Source organism: Phyllopteryx taeniolatus, chromosome 12 (assembly GCF_024500385.1).
Source record: "Phyllopteryx taeniolatus isolate TA_2022b chromosome 12, UOR_Ptae_1.2, whole genome shotgun sequence".
NCBI classification, from domain to species: domain Eukaryota; kingdom Metazoa; phylum Chordata; class Actinopteri; order Syngnathiformes; family Syngnathidae; genus Phyllopteryx; species Phyllopteryx taeniolatus.
This window is the reverse complement of record NC_084513.1, coordinates 3,558,640-3,577,200: the sequence shown is the minus strand read 5'-3', so window position 1 is coordinate 3,577,200 and position 18,561 is coordinate 3,558,640. Positions and strand designations below refer to the sequence as shown.

The window sequence follows — 18,561 nt, the reverse complement described above, 5'->3', positions numbered from 1 at the left end:
AACCACTATGTCAAAGGTGTGTGCGTTTGTGTGTGGGGTACCGTCTGACTATCGGGAAAGTCCATCTTGATGAGCTTGTGAGCACACTCCTCAAAGTCCAAACTGCACAACGAAGTCAAGACGCAAAAGAATGAGTCATTTTTCCAACTTATCCTCCTTCTCACCCTTTATTCTGAGAAGCTTCCTATGCTACGTGCTAACTAACTGGTAGCCACCAGTGAGTTTCGAGTCACTCACAAATGTTTGTCACTTTATTTATCAGGTGGTCAAACTCTCTCAAGTATGAAACGACACAATAATAAACATATTCTTTAATTGGAAAGCTAACTGAACTGTACCTTTATCAAGACAAATTGCTTTGCTCTTGGATGTCATTAGAGTGTGCGCCTAATGAAGTGGACACTAAAGGCCTCTTTAAACTCCTGCGGTCGCACGGCCGACAACGCCCGCTTTGCATCACGTGACTGACCAATTGGCCCGCGCGGCCCCTCTGCATAGCATGACGCGCACACGGCAAAAATTGTGGCTGCCCGTTGAACGCTGCGGAGATCATCTCTCGTGATTGGTCCTTTTTAGTCACAAGCTGTGATGACGTACTCAGCGTGCCCCTTGGTTCTACATACCATCTACTCCGCCGCCTTCTCGATCAATTTTGCAGCATAATTAAACGTATCATCTGGTCATCTAGGTCGATTTATTCAAGCAGACACTGTTCCACGGTCGCCATTGTTGTTGCTTTGTTCCTTGTTACTGAAAGGAAAGTAAAAACGGCTTCCCGGAAATGGCCAAAAAATGCAGAGGAAACTCCACCCTGTGGCCTCCTAGCCAATACCAGCCGTAGCCACACCCCCGACTTGGAGGAGAGCTGCAGGACATTTTCAAAACTGCGCGCGTCGGTTGCGCTAGAGTATAAAGGCAAACTACGTGCGGAACAAACGGTGACGTCAGCGCGGTCACCGTCCACGCGAGTATAAAGAAGTGAGTGTAAGAGTGTGTGTGTAAACGTGTGTGTGTGTGTGTTACTTTCACTCAAGCTGCCTCAGTGTTTGATGCTGCTGTCCAGAACTGTGATGTTTTCTTTAATTGAACCACATTAACTAGGACACAATCACACATACAGATACAAGAACACACACTCTGTTACAAACTTTTGGACACACACGCACACACGGATACACAGTCACATACAAGGACACAGATGGACACGCAGAGTCTCACACAAAGACATGAACACATGCGCACACACACACACTGATAAGAACACATACACAAACAGACATGAACACACACGAACATAAACCCACACGCAACAAGGGTTGGGCATCGAGAATCGAGAACCGATTGGAACCGGGACTAAGGTTCCGGTTCTCCCGGAATCTTTCAAATTTAAAAATTTCAGTTCCCAGTTTCGATGACTCCAGCTAAAAACCAACGAAGAAGCGGCGAAAACCAGCGAAGAAGAACACGCACGAAGACGTGCTTGTGCTCAATCGCGGTGGCGAACAAAAGTGTCTCTTAACTTTGTTAAAATGAATGACCAGTCGCCTCAGTACAACACTTGGAATAAGATTATATTGTGCAAAGGAGGCTTTCACGATGTGTAGCGTCTGACGCGCTCCGAGCCTCACCCTACACCGCGCGGAGCTTCAGTCAAGTCAACTCTCAGTCAACTGGGTGAGTGAAACAATAAAATGCATCGATGCAAACATTGAGACCGCTAACAAGGTAAATGGTTGGTTGCAATTTTGCACTGATGGTTTTTAACGTTTATTTTAGTCTTCAAACCAACGTAAGTACAGATGACCCCCCAAAAAAATATCAATGATAAAAAAGCTTAACACTCGGCTAAAACTTCACCGTAGCAACTTTACATCACAATGAATTGGGACAAAATTCACATAAACGTTGTCTCACAGTATCACAAACACTAACCTTGTCCTTCATCGGTGGTAAAGAAAAGAATCAGCGTTTTATAGCATTTGGCTCAGTCCATAAAAAATAAATTTAAAAAATTAAATAAATAAATAAAAATCACCGGTGTCGTGTGAAGTTACTTTTCATGCCAAAATGCTGAGTTCCGCGGAGTCCGTACCCTTCAAAATAAAAGGCTACAAGCTAAAAACAGGGTGTTAAAACTTGCACATATAAACCATTTGATGTGATGAAACAGTCCCAAGTAACTATTTTAACAATGCTATATTTAACTTTTAGCTGAAACATTCATTAATGAATATTAAATTAATTGGGTTAATTCCACACACATTGCCTTTTAGTTCATAGGTTTGATATTGATACTGGTTATAAAGAGCCCCAAGTCAAATGTTGATTTTAGTCTATGCTGCGGGCTGCTAAGAAAGTGGATGTTCATAATTTGGACTTTAATTTGAATTTATTTAAACCATGCAAACTTTTTTGACCAAGCCCCCTAAAAGAATCGGAATCGAGAATCGTTTGGAACCGGAATCGAAATCACTGATATTCAAACGATGCCCAATCCTACACGCAACACACACACACACACACACACACACACACACACACACACACACACACACACACAGACATGTTTAGTGTGTTTTCATGCGTGTGGGTTTGTGACCTGGACTGGATGACAAGGTAGATGGTCCTCCTGAAGGCAACCAGGTTGACCTCTGTCTGATCCAAGATGGTCACCTTCTCATCTGAAGACACACAAAATGTGGCACAATTACCACGTAACGTGAAAACCACAGAAGAAGAAGAAGAAAAATCGCCAGTGTCCCACCTTCCCCCTCCTGCTTGTCATCGCCATCTTCGTCATCTTCGTCATCCTCGCTGTCTCCTTCCTCACCAGAGTCGCTGCTGCCCTCGTCCAAGATGTCTGCCCACAGGACATATGATGGGTCATATTCATATAATTTGATCAGTAACGGTAAAAACGTGGCCCACTGAGTTTCCTTTTGAAAATCAATACATTTGACTGATATAAGTATTTCAATTATTGGGAATTGTTATCCATAAAAAGGTCATGATTGTTTCTAAGAAAAAAAAACTATTCTAAAGTAATATTTTTCAAACTTTAAGGCCAAAATGTATTTTTCGTTAGGTGTCCGATTTGAAGTTTCATGATTTCTAACACGTTTTCTTAAAATATACATGCTGCTGACTATTCTCACTGCTGGTCACATTCACCTCCACAGAAATGCCATAAACTGCTTTCAAGCTTATTCTAATCTATTGTGCAGTAGTGCACACCCCAAAAGCAATATGGATATACAGTCCCACATGTACTTACCTCTCTTCAGCGTTTTGTACTTCTCCTCATTTTCTTGGAAGTTTGGGTCCATCTTGAACACATCTATGGACACACACACACACAACAGTGAAAAATCCATCATTTGGACAAATCAAGTTCACTTTTAAAGGATGTAGTGCATTTTGGATTGTGTTGGGAATCACTCACTCATTCGCGACTCCATAATCACTGTACAGTGGTGCCTTGAGGTACAATTATAATGAAAATGTAATGAAAACACCATGAAAACACATGTACCTGAAAAAACACTGTCTGAAAGCATCTTTGCCCATTGAAATGAATGCAGTTCCATTAGTCCGATCCCGCCTCCCCCAAAAACCCAACAAAATATTATTATTTTTTTTAAATCAGGAAAATGGCACTCTATAATATTGTACTTTATAAAAAGATATTGTAATAACATAATTCAATACAATGTAATGAATAATTAGTTTGTACATCATGATTTAATGCTTGAATTGTATTCATTTTGCTGCTCCTTCAAGTGTGCTCACCTTGGCCCCCAGAGGGCAGTATAATACAGTCCTACAGACACAAAAGGAGAGGAGTCACCAACACTTCCCTCAGAGGGTGCAATAATATTGGTTGGTTTCCCCAAAGCATGAAGAATATGTCTGCCTGTTGTTAGCTTGTCTGTCTAATTGTGTTGTTCCACCATATGGGTTCAAATATCTGTTACATAATTGGTTGTAAAATAGCGCCTGTTGATGCTAATGTTAGCATGTCAATATCATTTTCCATTCATGTTAGCATTAAGCTAGCAGGCTGGTCTACAAACAAGAAAACTACATTGCATTTGCTTGTTTGAAATAATGCGGTATATGCGCAACCCACTTCTGCATTGGGTAAAAGAGATCTAAGCACTTGGCGAAGGACACCGGGGCAAAAGGAACTTTAAACATCTCCAGTGTCTTTTTTTTTTCGAAACACAAGATGTCACCACAGAGCCACCAAATATATACCATCTTTTGGCTTTGTTCATGTTTACATGTGGCGGCACTGTGAACGATATCATATTTGTATAAATATCCAATCCAACTTTATTTGTTAAGCACTTCAAAAGCACGCACGGTGCACCAAAGTGCTGTAGAAAGCAATAAATACATAACACATAGGAGACAGATACATATTAGGGTTGCACGATACTTTGTTTGATATCGTCATCGCGATGTGCGATAATCAATTCGCAGAGGTCCTGACTATGTAGGAGGAAAAGAACTCCCAACATGCAACTGCCCACACAGTCTACCAATCACAATCGTACTTTGAACAGTGCTTGCAAAACATTCTCCAAATAAGAGGCAAAACATTTTTGCTTCAACTTGTTTGTCACTCCCAGCTTTTGTTTACTGTAAAACTGTCATGTAAAACATAATTAAACGACGAATGTCTGCTTGCACTAAGAAAATGAAGAAGGAAATGAATAAAGGAAGAGAACATTGGAACAAACAGCGCTGAAAATGGAACGGCCAGTCATTTTTGTTTGCACTTCTCAATGGGAAGTTTCCACTGGGAGAAATTATTAAAAGTGCATACATGTGAAACGCCATTATAAAGCAAAACATTCATGTTTTGAATAAACATAACCTCTAAAAACGGTTCAATATTTAAGATTTGTTAAAGAAAATATGTAACATTGTTTGCGACTTCACTGTTGTGTCAAGTTCCCAACCCAAACAGAAGAGAAAACTCAACTTTTTTTCCCCTGAAGTTAAGCACTTTATTTAAACACCTATAACTTTATTTTTTCATTAACTTGTTCTTATTCTGAAATGCAGCTCTACTTTTACTTAGTAAATGAGAGAACATTGCACAGTTATGCTCATTCGTTTGATGACCCAGGCAGAATTTGTAAGATGTGTACAATTGTTTAAAGAAAACATGAAGGATCAGGCAATTTTTTTAAATTTTCAAATGGGTTTTAAATTTGATCAAAGCATTTCAGAAATGAAACAAACAAAACACAACCATAAATAATATAATGAGATGGTCCTTGTTCAGTAAGTCATGTTTAAAATAAAATAATAACAATAATAATAATATTTTACAAAATTCTGCCAGAGTATGTAATCTTAGGAGTACAACAGTGTCACATTTTTGCTTAGTTCTGTGTTACCTGACTATGATAAATGCCAAAAGCTTTTTGAATTTGACTGACATATTGATTACAAGCATACGACTAGGCTGGCAACTTACTTATAGAGTATATCACGATAAATAGACACGAGATGACCTTCTGGATCTTTGGGTCAAGAAATTGTCTCGATCTGGACTTTTTAAAATTTGAGATCAATACCCCAGCGTGAGACATTTTTTATTTTGGTGTCATAGGGACAAATTGTGGGGTTGTGGATTACACTACAAGGAGTTTTGTCATTCCTGACCTGGGAAATCAGCCACAGTAGCAAATCGGGCCAATGAAGGGGCTACAATCTTGTAGTCTGATCCAGGCACAAGGTGCACACAGCAGTGTGTGTTGTTTACTTTAAACTAACACACAAATGCAAAAATTCGAATGCATATTATGTTAACATCTTTCATCGTAGGGGTGTTAACTCGGATAAGCGGGAGAAAAAAATGGATGGATGGATGGATATTATGTTAAAACATATGTACACACAAATATTACAGTATACTTCTGTGCTCTGTTGGGCGTAGTTTATTTCGACTGAAGCTATTACAAACCAGGGCTGCAACGAATACTCAAATGTTTCGAGTACTTTGAAAACAAAAAATGCTCGAGGAATTTGCTCTGCCTCGGGGATCCGCTTATTTAACGTTTCATTGCAATCAAAGTTTGATTGAGTTTGATACTGTATTTGTGTGTGTACACCTTTAAGAGGGTGTGCGGGGGTGAGCAGTGTGACGTCAGCGTAAGGAAAAGTCAGTCTGGGAAAACGCTGCTTGAGTTGTGGCCGACAGCAGCTCGTCTAATTAGTCTGGTCTAAGCTAATAAACACACAGCCACGAATCTACTGTATTATGTCACATCCCAAAATGCTAGCTATTCAAGTAAAGTTGAACAGGCTCGCTATACCTTTTTTAATTAATGCCTTATGTGTTTTTTTTTATTATATACGTACAAGAAATGCTAAGAACAATAAGAAAAAATGCTAAGTTTAAAATGAAATTTATTTGTTTTCTTGCCTCATTGAAAATATTTAATACTGAGAGCGAATGGTCTCATAAGGGTGAAGAAGCTTTGTGAGGTAGGGCGTGGAAAGGGCATTTAATGATTTGTAAACAAAAGAATTTTAAAACAAATCCTGAAGTGCACTGGCAGCCAGTGCAACGAGGCCAAGAAATTAATAATGTACATGTATTTAACTTGTGTCCATGGACACCAGCCAAAAAGAAAACAACATTTTAGCAAGTTCGGCTTCAAACAATCATGTCATCAAACCGTTTTCTGGGTTTGGTCACCGGACGTTCCACATATAGTGGATCCTCTTTGCTTTCTGTTTAGTTTAACGGTAAACTTCAGCTGGAAGTGGCAATAAACAGGAGCTTTACTATAAAGAAGAACTTTACTATCAGCCAAACTGCTGCTTGTGGAGAAGTGAGTTGAGATGAGTTCACTGCCACCATACGCTCGTGTCTCTAGTCTGCGCTCGAAAGTCAGAGCAAAAAATAAAATAATAATAAAATTGAAAAAAAACAACAGCTTGTATCTGGGAAAAACCCATAAGGCTCACTCTTAAGGCACCACTGTACAGGGACTTTTACCGGGACCAAATGCAATTTAAATGGGTGTCAATTACCCGCAGACTTTCGCTATTCGCCGTCCCGCCCGGTCCAAATCCACTGCGAATAGCGGGGGTCTACTGTGTAAAGTTACCTAAAAAGTCCATTTAAAATCCCAGAGATTCGGAAGTAGGGAAATGAGTGAATGGTCGCTGTGTTCTGAATCATTCACTCATTCCCTACTCCCGAATCACTATAAAATTATTTTTATGTCATGGAATTTATTAGTGGAACCTCAATAAAACGGAACCCGATATAACTAATATTGGATAAAACGGACTGCTGGGAGTGAACAATGTGTCCAAAAATAGTTCGATTTGTCACTTACAACCCCAAATCCAATGAAGTTGCGACGTTGTGTTAAACATAAATGAAAACAGCATACAATGATTTGCAAATCATCTTCGACCTATATTTGATTTAATACACTACAAAGACAATATATTGAATGTTCAAACTGAGAAAACCTCATTGTTTTTAGCAAATAATCATTAACTTAGAATTTTATGGCTGCAACATGTTCCAAAAAAACAGGGACAGGGTCATGTTAATCACTGTGTTGCACCACCTTTTCTTTTAACAACGTTCAATAAATGTTTGGGAACTGAGGACACTAAATGTTGAAGCTTTGTAGGTGGAATTCTTCCCCATTCTTGCTTGACGTACAGCTTCAGCTGTTCAACAGTCTGGGTCTCAGTTGTCGTATTTTACGCTTCATAATGCGCCACACATTTTCAATGGGAGACAGGTCTGGACCGCAGGCAGGCCAGTCTAGTACCCGCACTCTTTTACTACGAAGCCACGCTGTTGTAACACGTGCAGAATGTGGTTTGGCATTGTCTTGCTGAAATAAGCAGGGGCGTCCATGAAAAAGACGTTGCTTGGATGGCAGCATGTTTCTCCAAAACCTGTATGAACCTTTCAGCATTAATGGTGCCTTCACCGATGTGTAAGTTACCCATGCCATTGGCACTAACACAGCCCCATACCATCACAGGTGCTGGCTTTTGAACTTTGCGTCCGTAACAGTCCGGATGGTTCTTTTCCTCTTGACACGACGTCCACAATTTCCAAAAACAATTTGAAATGTGGACTTGTTGGACCACAGAACACTTTTCCACTTTGCATCAGTCAATCTTAGATGAGTTCGGGCCCAGAGAAGCCGGCGGCGTTTCTGGGTGTTGTTGATAAATGGGTTTTGCTTTGCATAGTAGAGTTTCAAGTTGCACTTACGGATGTAGCGCCGAACTGTATTTACTGACATTGGTTTTCTGAAGTGTTCCTGAGCCCATGCGGTGATATCCTTTACACATTGAAGTCGGTTTTTGATGCAGTGCCGCCTGAGGGATCGAAGGTCACGGGCATTCAATGTTAGTTTTCGGCCTTGCCGCTTACATGCAGTGATTTCTCCAGATTCTCTGAACCTTTTGATGATATTATGGACCGTAGATGATGAAATCCCTAAATTCCTTGCAATTGTACGTTGAGGAACATTGTCCTTAAACTGTTCGACTTTTCTCAACCACTTGTTCACAAAGAGGTGAACCTCGCTCCATCTTTGCTTGTGAATAACTGAGCAATTCAGGTAAGCTCCTTTTATACCCAATCATGGCACCCACCTGTTCCCAATTAGCCTGTTCACCTGTGGGATGTTCCAAACAGGTGTTTGATGAGCATTCCTCAACTTTCTCAGGTTTTTTTTGCCACCTGTCCCAGCTTTTTTGGAACGTGTTGCAGCCATAAAATTCTAGGTTAATGATTATTTGCTAAAAACTATAAAGTTTATCAGTTTGAACATTAAATATCTTGTCTTTGTAGTGTATTCAATTAAATTTAACACGTCCTAACTTCACAATGTCAGCATTACCAAGCACACCGGCATGGTAGATTTGAACGAAGATGTGAAACTTTCAAACATTTTCAAGATTTTTTCTTTTATTTATATATTTACTTACTGGGCGATTTAGGCCACGAAAAAAACCTACAAAACAATTTTGTACTGCACAGTATTAAGGGTGCATATGGCCTCAACAACAAAAAAAGAAGTGCTTAAATGTAACGAACAATCGGCTATATCGGACGAAACCCCCCCGCCCTATTAGTTCGTTCTATTGAGGGTCCACTGTATTACCTGTTGGGAATTTTGCTGTTCAGCCCCATGTTGTTGAACAGTAAGTTTTGCAAAAAGTATATGACATACGTATGTGTCACACTCACTGAGGACATCGTCGGTGTTGTACTCGTCTTCAAGCGGCAACATGTGCGTGAACTGGTCGTCCTCATCCACCAGGTCGAGACCCTCGGGGATGACGGGGTGGTCCTTGAAGCCGTCCTTCCGGATGGCGAACATCACCTCTATCATGTACTGCACGCGCTTGTCAATAGCCGACTCGTGCAGGATGTTGCGCAGGCGCTCAAATATGGCTGAAAACAACAAAATAATCATTCAATTACCTGACTCTTCTATGAAAAGATAACAGTTTTCCAATATATCACATTTTTTCATGAAAAAAATATTAATTGGAGGTGGCGCACAAAAATATTTTTTTATATTGTAGAAAATGGTAAGAAAAAATATCTTGAAAAAAACTATTCTCGTAAGATTACATCTTTTTGTTTTTTTTAAAAATCAGATTTAATACTTTTAAGATGAATTTTTTTCTTGGGAAAAAAAAAAAGATTTTTGGGAATAAACAAGAAAGTAATCTTATGATTACAAATGGAAAAAGATCATTTTCAGAGCTACGAACGAATAGGTGCAAATTCAGATTCACTCGTGAGTCAGCTTGGAAAAATTAATCCTGAATCATAATTTTTCCATTTGAATGAAAATGAATTAAAGTACGTATTTTATTTTGACAAGAGCTACAATGGTTTGTTTACTTTTGCTGCCATACGCTACAGTTTTAGCCAATCACGTGGAGCACCGAGCCGTAGTCTCCCCCGAGACAATCATCTTCGTGTTCGATGGCCATGAAGAGCTGCACAGATGTTTATGGTAGACTCCGAGCGCGGCAGATGAATTGGATAAAGTTATGCAAGATTCCTTTAACACATTATGGCAGATGATTGACAAGAGCTAGCCAGCTACCGCTAAGTAGCACCTAAGCTAACTAGCTGGCTTAGTAGAAGCAGATGTTGCCAGCCAGCGCGGATTTACGCATTTTACGGCGCCGAGACCGGCGTACAACAGACCACGGCCACGTTGCAGCAATGGGTCCCGGTTCAAGTAAGCTATTCTAAACTAAAAAGAAGAAGAAGTTGCTAAAACACGAGAGCCAAAATGCATCAGCTGTCTTCTCTGGTGTTGTGCCAAAACCTGCGACTCAAAAAAAAACACCGTGTCCAGGACTGAACTAGGGGGCTATAGATAGTTTTCATTTGTTGGACAATGACACGTCTTTATTTCGGAATAGTACAAGCCGTAATGATTCAAGTGTGATTCGCTAGTCATTAATTACGGTCAGTGCAAATAGCGATTGGGGATTTAGATAGCGAGTCATAGCTCCAATACTAAGTGTCCCCTAAATTGTTATTTGACTGAAATTAAATAGTCAGCGAGTTCACCGTTGATTCCGCGGGGGGAGACGTCGGTGAGCTTGAGGCCGCACTCCTTGAGGAAGGCAATGGCCACCTCCACGCTGTCGTCAGTGGGCCGCTCCAGAAGCAGCGTCAGCATCTCTAGACACAGAACCTCGTGGGCCTGATGAGGGCGAGGTACACCCAAGCGTGAGAAACAGTAACAGCGCCACCGCCTGCCGAGCGACCTGACGGACGACGGAGTACGTACCACATTCTGGTTGATGAGGTGACCCACGAATTTAGACGATGTCAGACATTGTTGCTGGAAAATAAAACGCACAAAAGGTTAACATAAGGGCTTTTTTAATTTAGAAAATAAAACTTCATATGCATTGAAAAATATGACTATTTTTGTAAAGTTAAATTTAATTACATTTCTCAAAAATAGAACAAAATTCACAAAATGACAAAAAAAATTCTGTACAATTAAAACTGAAAAATAATTTATTTTTTAAATCATGGAAGACTTCTACTTCATCTTGAAAAACAATCCCATTATGGTCAAATGATGACTTAATTGAAAAAAAAAAATCAAATTTATTCTGTTTTGTTGAATAAGTAGGACTAAAAAAAAAAAAATCCATCTTTACACTTTTTAGACTATGACCTCTTCCTTGAAAAGAAACAATTTCCGTGAAATTCAACTTTTTATTCGAAAAAAAATACTTTTGCAAAAATACTACATTTGCTCTAAAAAAAAGAGCAATAAGCATAAGATTGCCGTTTTTCCTTGGACTTCTTTAAAGGGGCTATATAAATTACAATATGTATGTATTATTAAAATACAACTAACTTCAAGATTGACTTTTCTTGAAAAAGGTATTTTTATAATTTTTTACATGACAAAATAGATGTAACAAAAGAGAATCATCATGGCAATTGTTACATTTAATCTAATTTAATTAGAAAGAAATTTACAGTACAGGGTGGGCTCTAGTCATGTGGTTAACATTGCTTGATCGTTAAGGTCACTATTAACATGGTAGTATTTTGTCAAATTTAGAAAATTACAAAATATTAAATAGAAATACAAATTAGTATTACTAATTATAACAAAATGCGATTAAAATAACAAAATAATACTGGTAAAATAAACAGTTTTACATGCACATGATGGTAACAACAGATAACAGCATCCATTTTATACTGTAAGCCCATGTGGCATGGACATGAGCAACTTTGTGTCCTCCGTCTTCCAAAACACACCTTGATGTTGCGCCGGTATCCGCGCCTGAATGTGAGGATAAGTCGCTTGAGGATGAGCTCTCCGATCTGCGGGAACTTGGAGTTGATGATGGCCACCACTGCAGCATAGACGTGCGTGAAGATGGGAGACGCTGACTGCGCCTGCAGCACAGAGCGTGCCAGCAGACCCCTGAACACATACACACACACACAAATCCACCCATTTTATTTCATTTTCCCTCTTTTTGTGTCGTTTCCACTCGGGACCTTTTTCAGCCTTCTAACTCTTAAACCTTTTAATTAATTTGCAAGACCAAAAACTTAACACGCACAGACAAAACTTGAGCTTTCTGAACTTGTGTCGTCGTTACATTAGATCCATCCAAGTTGCTCTGCTTTGCCGCTGAGATTGCAGCCGCCGTAGCGACGGCCATCTATGTCGCGGCGGGTGAAAATGCAGTCACGCCATCACCTGTGGCAATTTCGTGTGCTGCTTCTCCAAATGCTCCTTACGTCCAACAACTTAGAGAAAAGTCTGCATTTTGTGCATCCGTGGTAAGAGTCTTTCAGTTGTAATGTAGTACTGTGGGTTATAAATAAACCGATTCTGATTCTGGTATATGGGCGGCACGGTGGGTGACTGGTTAGCACATCCGCCTCACAGTTCTGTGGACTGGGGTTCAAATCCAGCCTCGTCTGTGTGGAGTTTGCAGGTTCTTCCCGTGCCTGCGTGTGTTTTCTCCGGGTACTCCGGTTTCCTCCCACATCCCAAAAACATGCACGGTAGGGTAATTGAAGACTCTGAATTGCCCGTAGGTGTGAATGGTTGTTTGTTTATATGTGCCCTGCGATTGGCTGGCAACCAGTTCAGGGTGTTCGCCGCCTCCTGCCCGCAGTTAGGTGGGACAGGCTCCAGCAAACCCGCGACTCTAGTGAGAAGAAGTGGTGTAGAAAATGGATGGATGGATGATTCTGGTATGTCCATGTCAAGGTTATAAAAGTTTTGGATTTTTAATAAAAAAAATTCCCCTTTTTACTCAAAACTCAGTTATAATTAGTTCTTAGAGAGGGCTTGTTAATTTTTTTGTAGTTTTTATGTTATGCATTGTAGGGCTGTAATTAATGATGCAATCAATCCATCTGTCAATTATTTTTTCAATTAATCAATGAATCGGATAAAAACATTTTTCAATTTCCATCCCTTTATTGAGAAAGAGGACCCTATTTCAAATTGGCGGCAGAAACATGAATTGATTATGATTCAGTTACTGGTTTGGCCCGTAACAGCCAAAAGAAAATCTGCAAAAATGTTGATTATTGTTTTCCAAAGTAAAAGCAGATGTTTGCAAATGTCTTATTTAGATTCACGAAGATAATCAGTCTGCTTTCGTGGAGGACTACAGAAATCGGAGATTTACTGGTGCGAGGCTTAAATCAGAGGATTTGGAAAATTTTAAGTAAAACAAGGTCTCTAAACAATTAACTGATTATCAAAAGAGTTGTTCATTAATTGATTAGCTGTTGATCAATAGATTAATTGTTGAACCTGTAGTGTCAAGGTTAGAACAGTTTGGGATTTTTAATTAGTTATTTTTTCCTTTAGATTTTTTATTTTTTTTTAATTCAGTTAATTTGAATGTTTTTAGAATGGGTTTGCCAGGTTTTCACATTTTGCGTGCGCGTGTGTGTGCGCGTACGACCTGACCTTCCCCTGACGATGTTCTCCTGCAAGATCTCCTGGATGATGTTGACGATGTTGGACACGTTCACTTTGTTGATTAAACCGTTGATGGACTTCTTCAGCGCCTCCCAGCTCATCCTCTGATAGGCCAAGCTGTGCGGCAGGGGGTGGACTTTCAGGCCTCTTGAACACATCTCAAGCAAAAGAAATAAGCAGCCTACCTGCTCTTGTCGGTGATCTGTTGCTGCATAAGGCGCAACTTGGCGGGCGGGATGTAGGCGCCACCTGTCCGGGTCAGGATGGGGTCCAGCTCTTCCTTCTTCTTCTTGGCCAGTGGCTCATTGGCTGATGCCGGCTGGCCATCCCATGAGGGGGAGCGGCTACGGCCACGGCCCCGATGGTCTCGCTCACGGCCCCGGTTGCTTTCATCGTGGCGACCGATATAGCGATCCCTGTGTAGACACCACAGTCAAAGACCACATTGCTCAAATAATTTTTTTACCTTAATTAACAAATTGGCTGCTGTGGACATTTCTATCCGTCAACTGGGATCCAACTAGAGGCCAACATTTTTTCGGGATTCCGACCGGGTCCCGTGAGATGGAGTGAATTTCACCCTTAATCACCTGATTAGCCAGGATCGGGAGCGAAAGTCACTGGGAGCGGGTGGGAATGAGAACTACGACAACAAAGTCACCGGTAGTGGAAACCATACTCTCAGTAACTTTCAAGATACTAATAAACACGGAGCAGGATTGACTGGGCATCAAAAGGGGGAAAATAGGATGGGAAGAGGATTCTGTAAAAATTTGGCTCGGTATTGGGAGTGAATGGGATCAATCTCTCTGGGAGTGAGGGGGACCAGGAGTCAAAATCCATCCGTGTCAGCCACTAGATCCAACTGTTTACTGGCACCGATGAATATATTCGTCAAGTAGGTTTTTCAACAGGTAGGCTTGCAAGGGGGTCTCGCCCAGCTTGTCTGTGGAATTCAGTTTTGTACACCACTGTTATGAATAACAGACACCAGTAGATGGCAGCGTTACACCACTTTGGGTTTGAGATCAGCACAGTTTTGGAGTAGAAGATAAAGATTAGGCAGTGAATCTCAGCTTGTCACATCAATTGTGAGGAAGACAAATGGCAACACGGAAGTCAGATAAGTTTCGGCACCTGACACTCCAACAAAGTACGTATATGTATGGTATAAACAGAATATGTGTCATGGTAAGAAGTAGAAAGAACGCATTGTGATCCACTTTGCAAGTTTTGCTGTCTAATGCGATACCTCCACCAAGGACCAACTGTCAACAAAAGTAGCATTTGCATGTTTGAAGAAGTCAAATTTAACACTTCTTGACTAAATGTGAACATAAACAATAGAATATTATTTGTAGGGCAGGGGGTTATGGCCTTGAAACAAAATCTTTATTTTCTCCTCAGAAAATCCTTTTTTTCTTATGTTGTTAAAGCAAATGACAAAGACATTATTCCCAAAACGTTTTGCTTTTAGTTTTTTTGTTTTCCCCCTTTGGTACTTGCTTTATCTCTCCTGGTCACAAACATGCTTTGAAACAGATTTTTCCCAGCATTAACTTAAGTCAAATTATAAATAATATCAATAAAAATGTGTTCTTTACAGATACGAAAATGCTACTTGCTCTGTTTGAAAAATGTCCCTTATGTCAAAACATGTATGAAAAGCTGATTTTTAATAAATAAACATCTAAATATTCAACAATTTGACATCATAAAATGAGCAATTTGTCACGGGCATATATGGGCCAGTATCCCATATATGCCCGTGACAAATTTAAGACCTCTCCTTCACTAAATGTGAGCGAAGAGAGTGGACAGATGTCATTGTCAAATATTTTGATATGTAGTTACAAGAGCTCCCCGTGTTGATCACATGGCCACTTCAAGCTGGTGACAATCTTCTCACCTAGGATGCCGTCCTCTGTCGTAACGATAACGCTCTCTGGACTTGGACCGGTCTCGTCCCCTGGATCGCTCTCGTTCTCTGGACCTGGACCTGTTTCGTCCTCTGGACCGGTCTCGGCTTCTGGACCTGGATCCGTCTTGTTCCCTGGATTTTGATTTGGACTTGTCTCTGCTTCTGGATCTGGAACCGTCCGGTTCTACAAAACCCGGCGGCTGTTGTTCTGTGAAACTCTGCAAACAAGCATGGTCATGTTTCAAAATGTCGGCCAGCGAAAACATCATCACGTGTGATCTGAGACCACAGCTCAGTGAGTATTTCAATGGAAAAAAAATATATTTTTCTTGTTTATGTAAACTCATCGGACATAGTGTATACACGAGTTTACATGTGGTAGGGTTAGCCTGTTCTTACTGTGATCTGAGCCACACTGCTCCTGATCTTCCTCATGGCCACACGGTGTTCGTCCTCGCTGCTGCTGCTGTCACTGTCGCTGTCTGAGCTGACACTTCCTGCCGGACTGCTGCCACCATCATCAGGTTCGCCTCCTCCTCTTTCTTCTTCTTCTTTGTTTGGACTCTTGGGAACAGAGGAATCCTGTTGCGGCGCAGGGTCCTCGTTGGACTCCCCTGGGGACACACCAATAAAAAACACACTTTAGTATTTGGCCTAAAAGTGCCATATACGTGCGCACAAAAACGCATTGTCCGATCTAAAACATTTTTTATTTTGTCACCCAAAAAAATTATAAAAATGCTATACTGTAACAAAACACAACGTTACAAAACTGGCCTCCTGAGGATAACCATAAATACGATGTAGCCCGCAATTAAAATAAGTTTGACACGCTTGCAGTATATTATTTAACATTTACTTCTAACTCACCATTGTGTCGATTTTGAGCAGTACTTGTGCTTGGAGAGTCCATATCTGAAACACACAGACATTACTAATCAATGCATAAAAACGAACCCGTATTTAATTAAGTCTTTCGATATTATTGGGTAGTTATATATATATATATACATGTAAATTCCAAGTCACGTCAGAGATGGTCGTGATTTAATCTACATTTAAAACACTTTTCTTTTTCTTTTTTTGCGTTTTCAGGCTGTGTTCACTCGTGCTAATGCTAGCTCCGCCAAATCTGTCTCGTAGGGACTTACCTTTTCAGTCCTCTTTAGGCACAAACTCCCTCGTCTTCTTTCCCCTTCGTCGACTTTTGTATGTTTAATCGCGCATCAAAACAGTCAGTTTGTCCTTTATTTCGCCGCTAAATTACAGAGAAAACACACTTATGGCGGATAATAATCGCCAATCGCTTGATTAACTTCCGGGTCAGAGTTGGCTGTCTAAATTCATGAAAACAGGTAAAAACAAAATTATGAATAAAAACGAAAAACATATTTTTCTTTTTTTTTTGTTCATTTGAATAGTCGCTGTTTACATTTATTACAGTTAGTATTCATAATAAATTAATCGGAATATTTTCACCAATCGCTCAAATAAATTCTAGGTCAGAGGTACAAATGAAAAAAAACGTAGTTATTTTTTTTGGTCTGTTTTTGGTTCATTGTAAGAGTCGTTGCTTCCATATAGAACCGTTAGTATAAATAAATAAAGACGACATTCTTCAACAATCGCACAAGTGGCTTCCGGGTCAGATTTGCTTCCGGGTTAGTGTTCCTTTCCGTCATTCGCAAACCCAAATACAAACTTTAAAAAATATATTTTGTTTATCCCGGTTCTTGTCGTTTCCTCATTAGTTCGTCACCATGTATACATAGGACTAGTATTGTTAATAAATCGTTATGGTCAACGTACGTATCAATCAATCAATCCTTCCATCCGCCCGCCAACCCACCTATCTACCTACTCATCTATCTATCTATCTATCTATCTATCTATCTATCTATCTATCTATCTATCTATCTATCTATCTATCTATCTATCTAGCTATCTATGTTTTTCTGACATCAGCAAACACCAAGTATACTTTTAAACCATGTCAGTGTGTTCTTTGGTAACAAACACTGAAGTAGACTTCTAACAAAGTAAAAACAAGACATTCTTGTAGTTTGGTATTTGTAGCTGTGTGATGTCAGAATGTGAGCAAGGGTAAAGGTCATTTATCACATCAGTGTCAGTGGTGTGTGTGAGAGAGGGAAAGTGAACGAAACTTTAAAAAATTAAAGTAAACTTTTGTTTACTTTATCCACCAGTCTTGCATTATTTTCCTATTTTAATATTTGAAGACAATCACCGATAGTAATATATTTTCACAGTTTTGGTCTCATTTCTATCCATTCAATTTATGGAAATAAAACATTAAAACATGATCAAAATTTCTGTTAAAGCTGACTTTTAATCAACTTGATCAAATTTTAATTAACAATATGCATATTTAATTTTATAAAAATAAATACATTTATGAATTTAAATGTAACATTTAAGCTTTTTAAAGATGATTCTTATTCTGGTTTTAGCTTTATGTTAACAAATGGGGAAAAAAGAAAATGAAATTATGACAATGATGATGGCTGAATTGTTTTTTTTTTTCTTTTAATTTTCTTCAGAACACAAAAACATAAAAAAACCTCAATACTGAATATATTATGATTATTAATTAATTCATTGCAGGGTTGGAATTGCTGCATGGCATGATCTGTTCAAATGAGAAATTAGCAATAGTAAAAAAGAAAAATAGAATAGCAGAATAGCAAGCAAATAAATAAAAAGTACACAATGTATATTATCAGAAAATAAAGAAAATAGTACAAATAAAAAAATATACTGTAAATAAACAGTATTTTGTAGATTTTTGTAAAAAATCATTTTCCCAAAACAATATCATACACTTTTTTACAAAAATAAAACTCAATCAAATAGTAAATGAATTAAAAAAAACATCTTACAATTATTTGAAAAGGAAATACAACAGGACAAAATATAAAACTATACCACACATTTGTTTGAAAATAATGAATTATACTGAATATACATACATATACGTTTTTATGAAAATACAATTTCAAAAAACAATAGTACAAAAATAACATGGCTACCGAATGTTCTTATATGCCGTTTGTATGCATATGTGAAATTTGTGAACACATGCATTATAATACAGCA

At 39.2% G+C, this 18,561-nt stretch overlaps 1 protein-coding gene across 1 annotated transcript in view; it reads right to left on the bottom strand.

Annotated features, from left to right (window-relative positions):
* Positions 1-16,774, bottom strand: part of cwc22 (CWC22 spliceosome associated protein homolog) — a 30,439-nt gene extending 13,665 nt beyond the window's left edge. Inside the window, exons 1-14 of the mRNA XM_061792369.1 lie at positions 16,596-16,774; positions 16,315-16,359; positions 15,844-16,058; positions 15,433-15,662; positions 13,709-13,939; positions 13,512-13,640; positions 11,828-11,996; positions 10,830-10,883; positions 10,607-10,742; positions 9,257-9,463; positions 3,275-3,337; positions 2,765-2,860; positions 2,600-2,681; positions 42-102 (exon numbers count right to left, since the gene is read on the bottom strand). Of these exons, the coding sequence (XP_061648353.1) occupies positions 42-102; positions 2,600-2,681; positions 2,765-2,860; positions 3,275-3,337; positions 9,257-9,463; positions 10,607-10,742; positions 10,830-10,883; positions 11,828-11,996; positions 13,512-13,640; positions 13,709-13,939; positions 15,433-15,662; positions 15,844-16,058; positions 16,315-16,357 (1,716 nt within the window). The 5' untranslated portion in view covers positions 16,358-16,359; positions 16,596-16,774. The remainder of the gene's footprint in view (positions 1-41; positions 103-2,599; positions 2,682-2,764; positions 2,861-3,274; positions 3,338-9,256; positions 9,464-10,606; positions 10,743-10,829; positions 10,884-11,827; positions 11,997-13,511; positions 13,641-13,708; positions 13,940-15,432; positions 15,663-15,843; positions 16,059-16,314; positions 16,360-16,595) is intronic.
* Between the last annotated feature and the right edge of the window lie 1,787 nt (positions 16,775-18,561).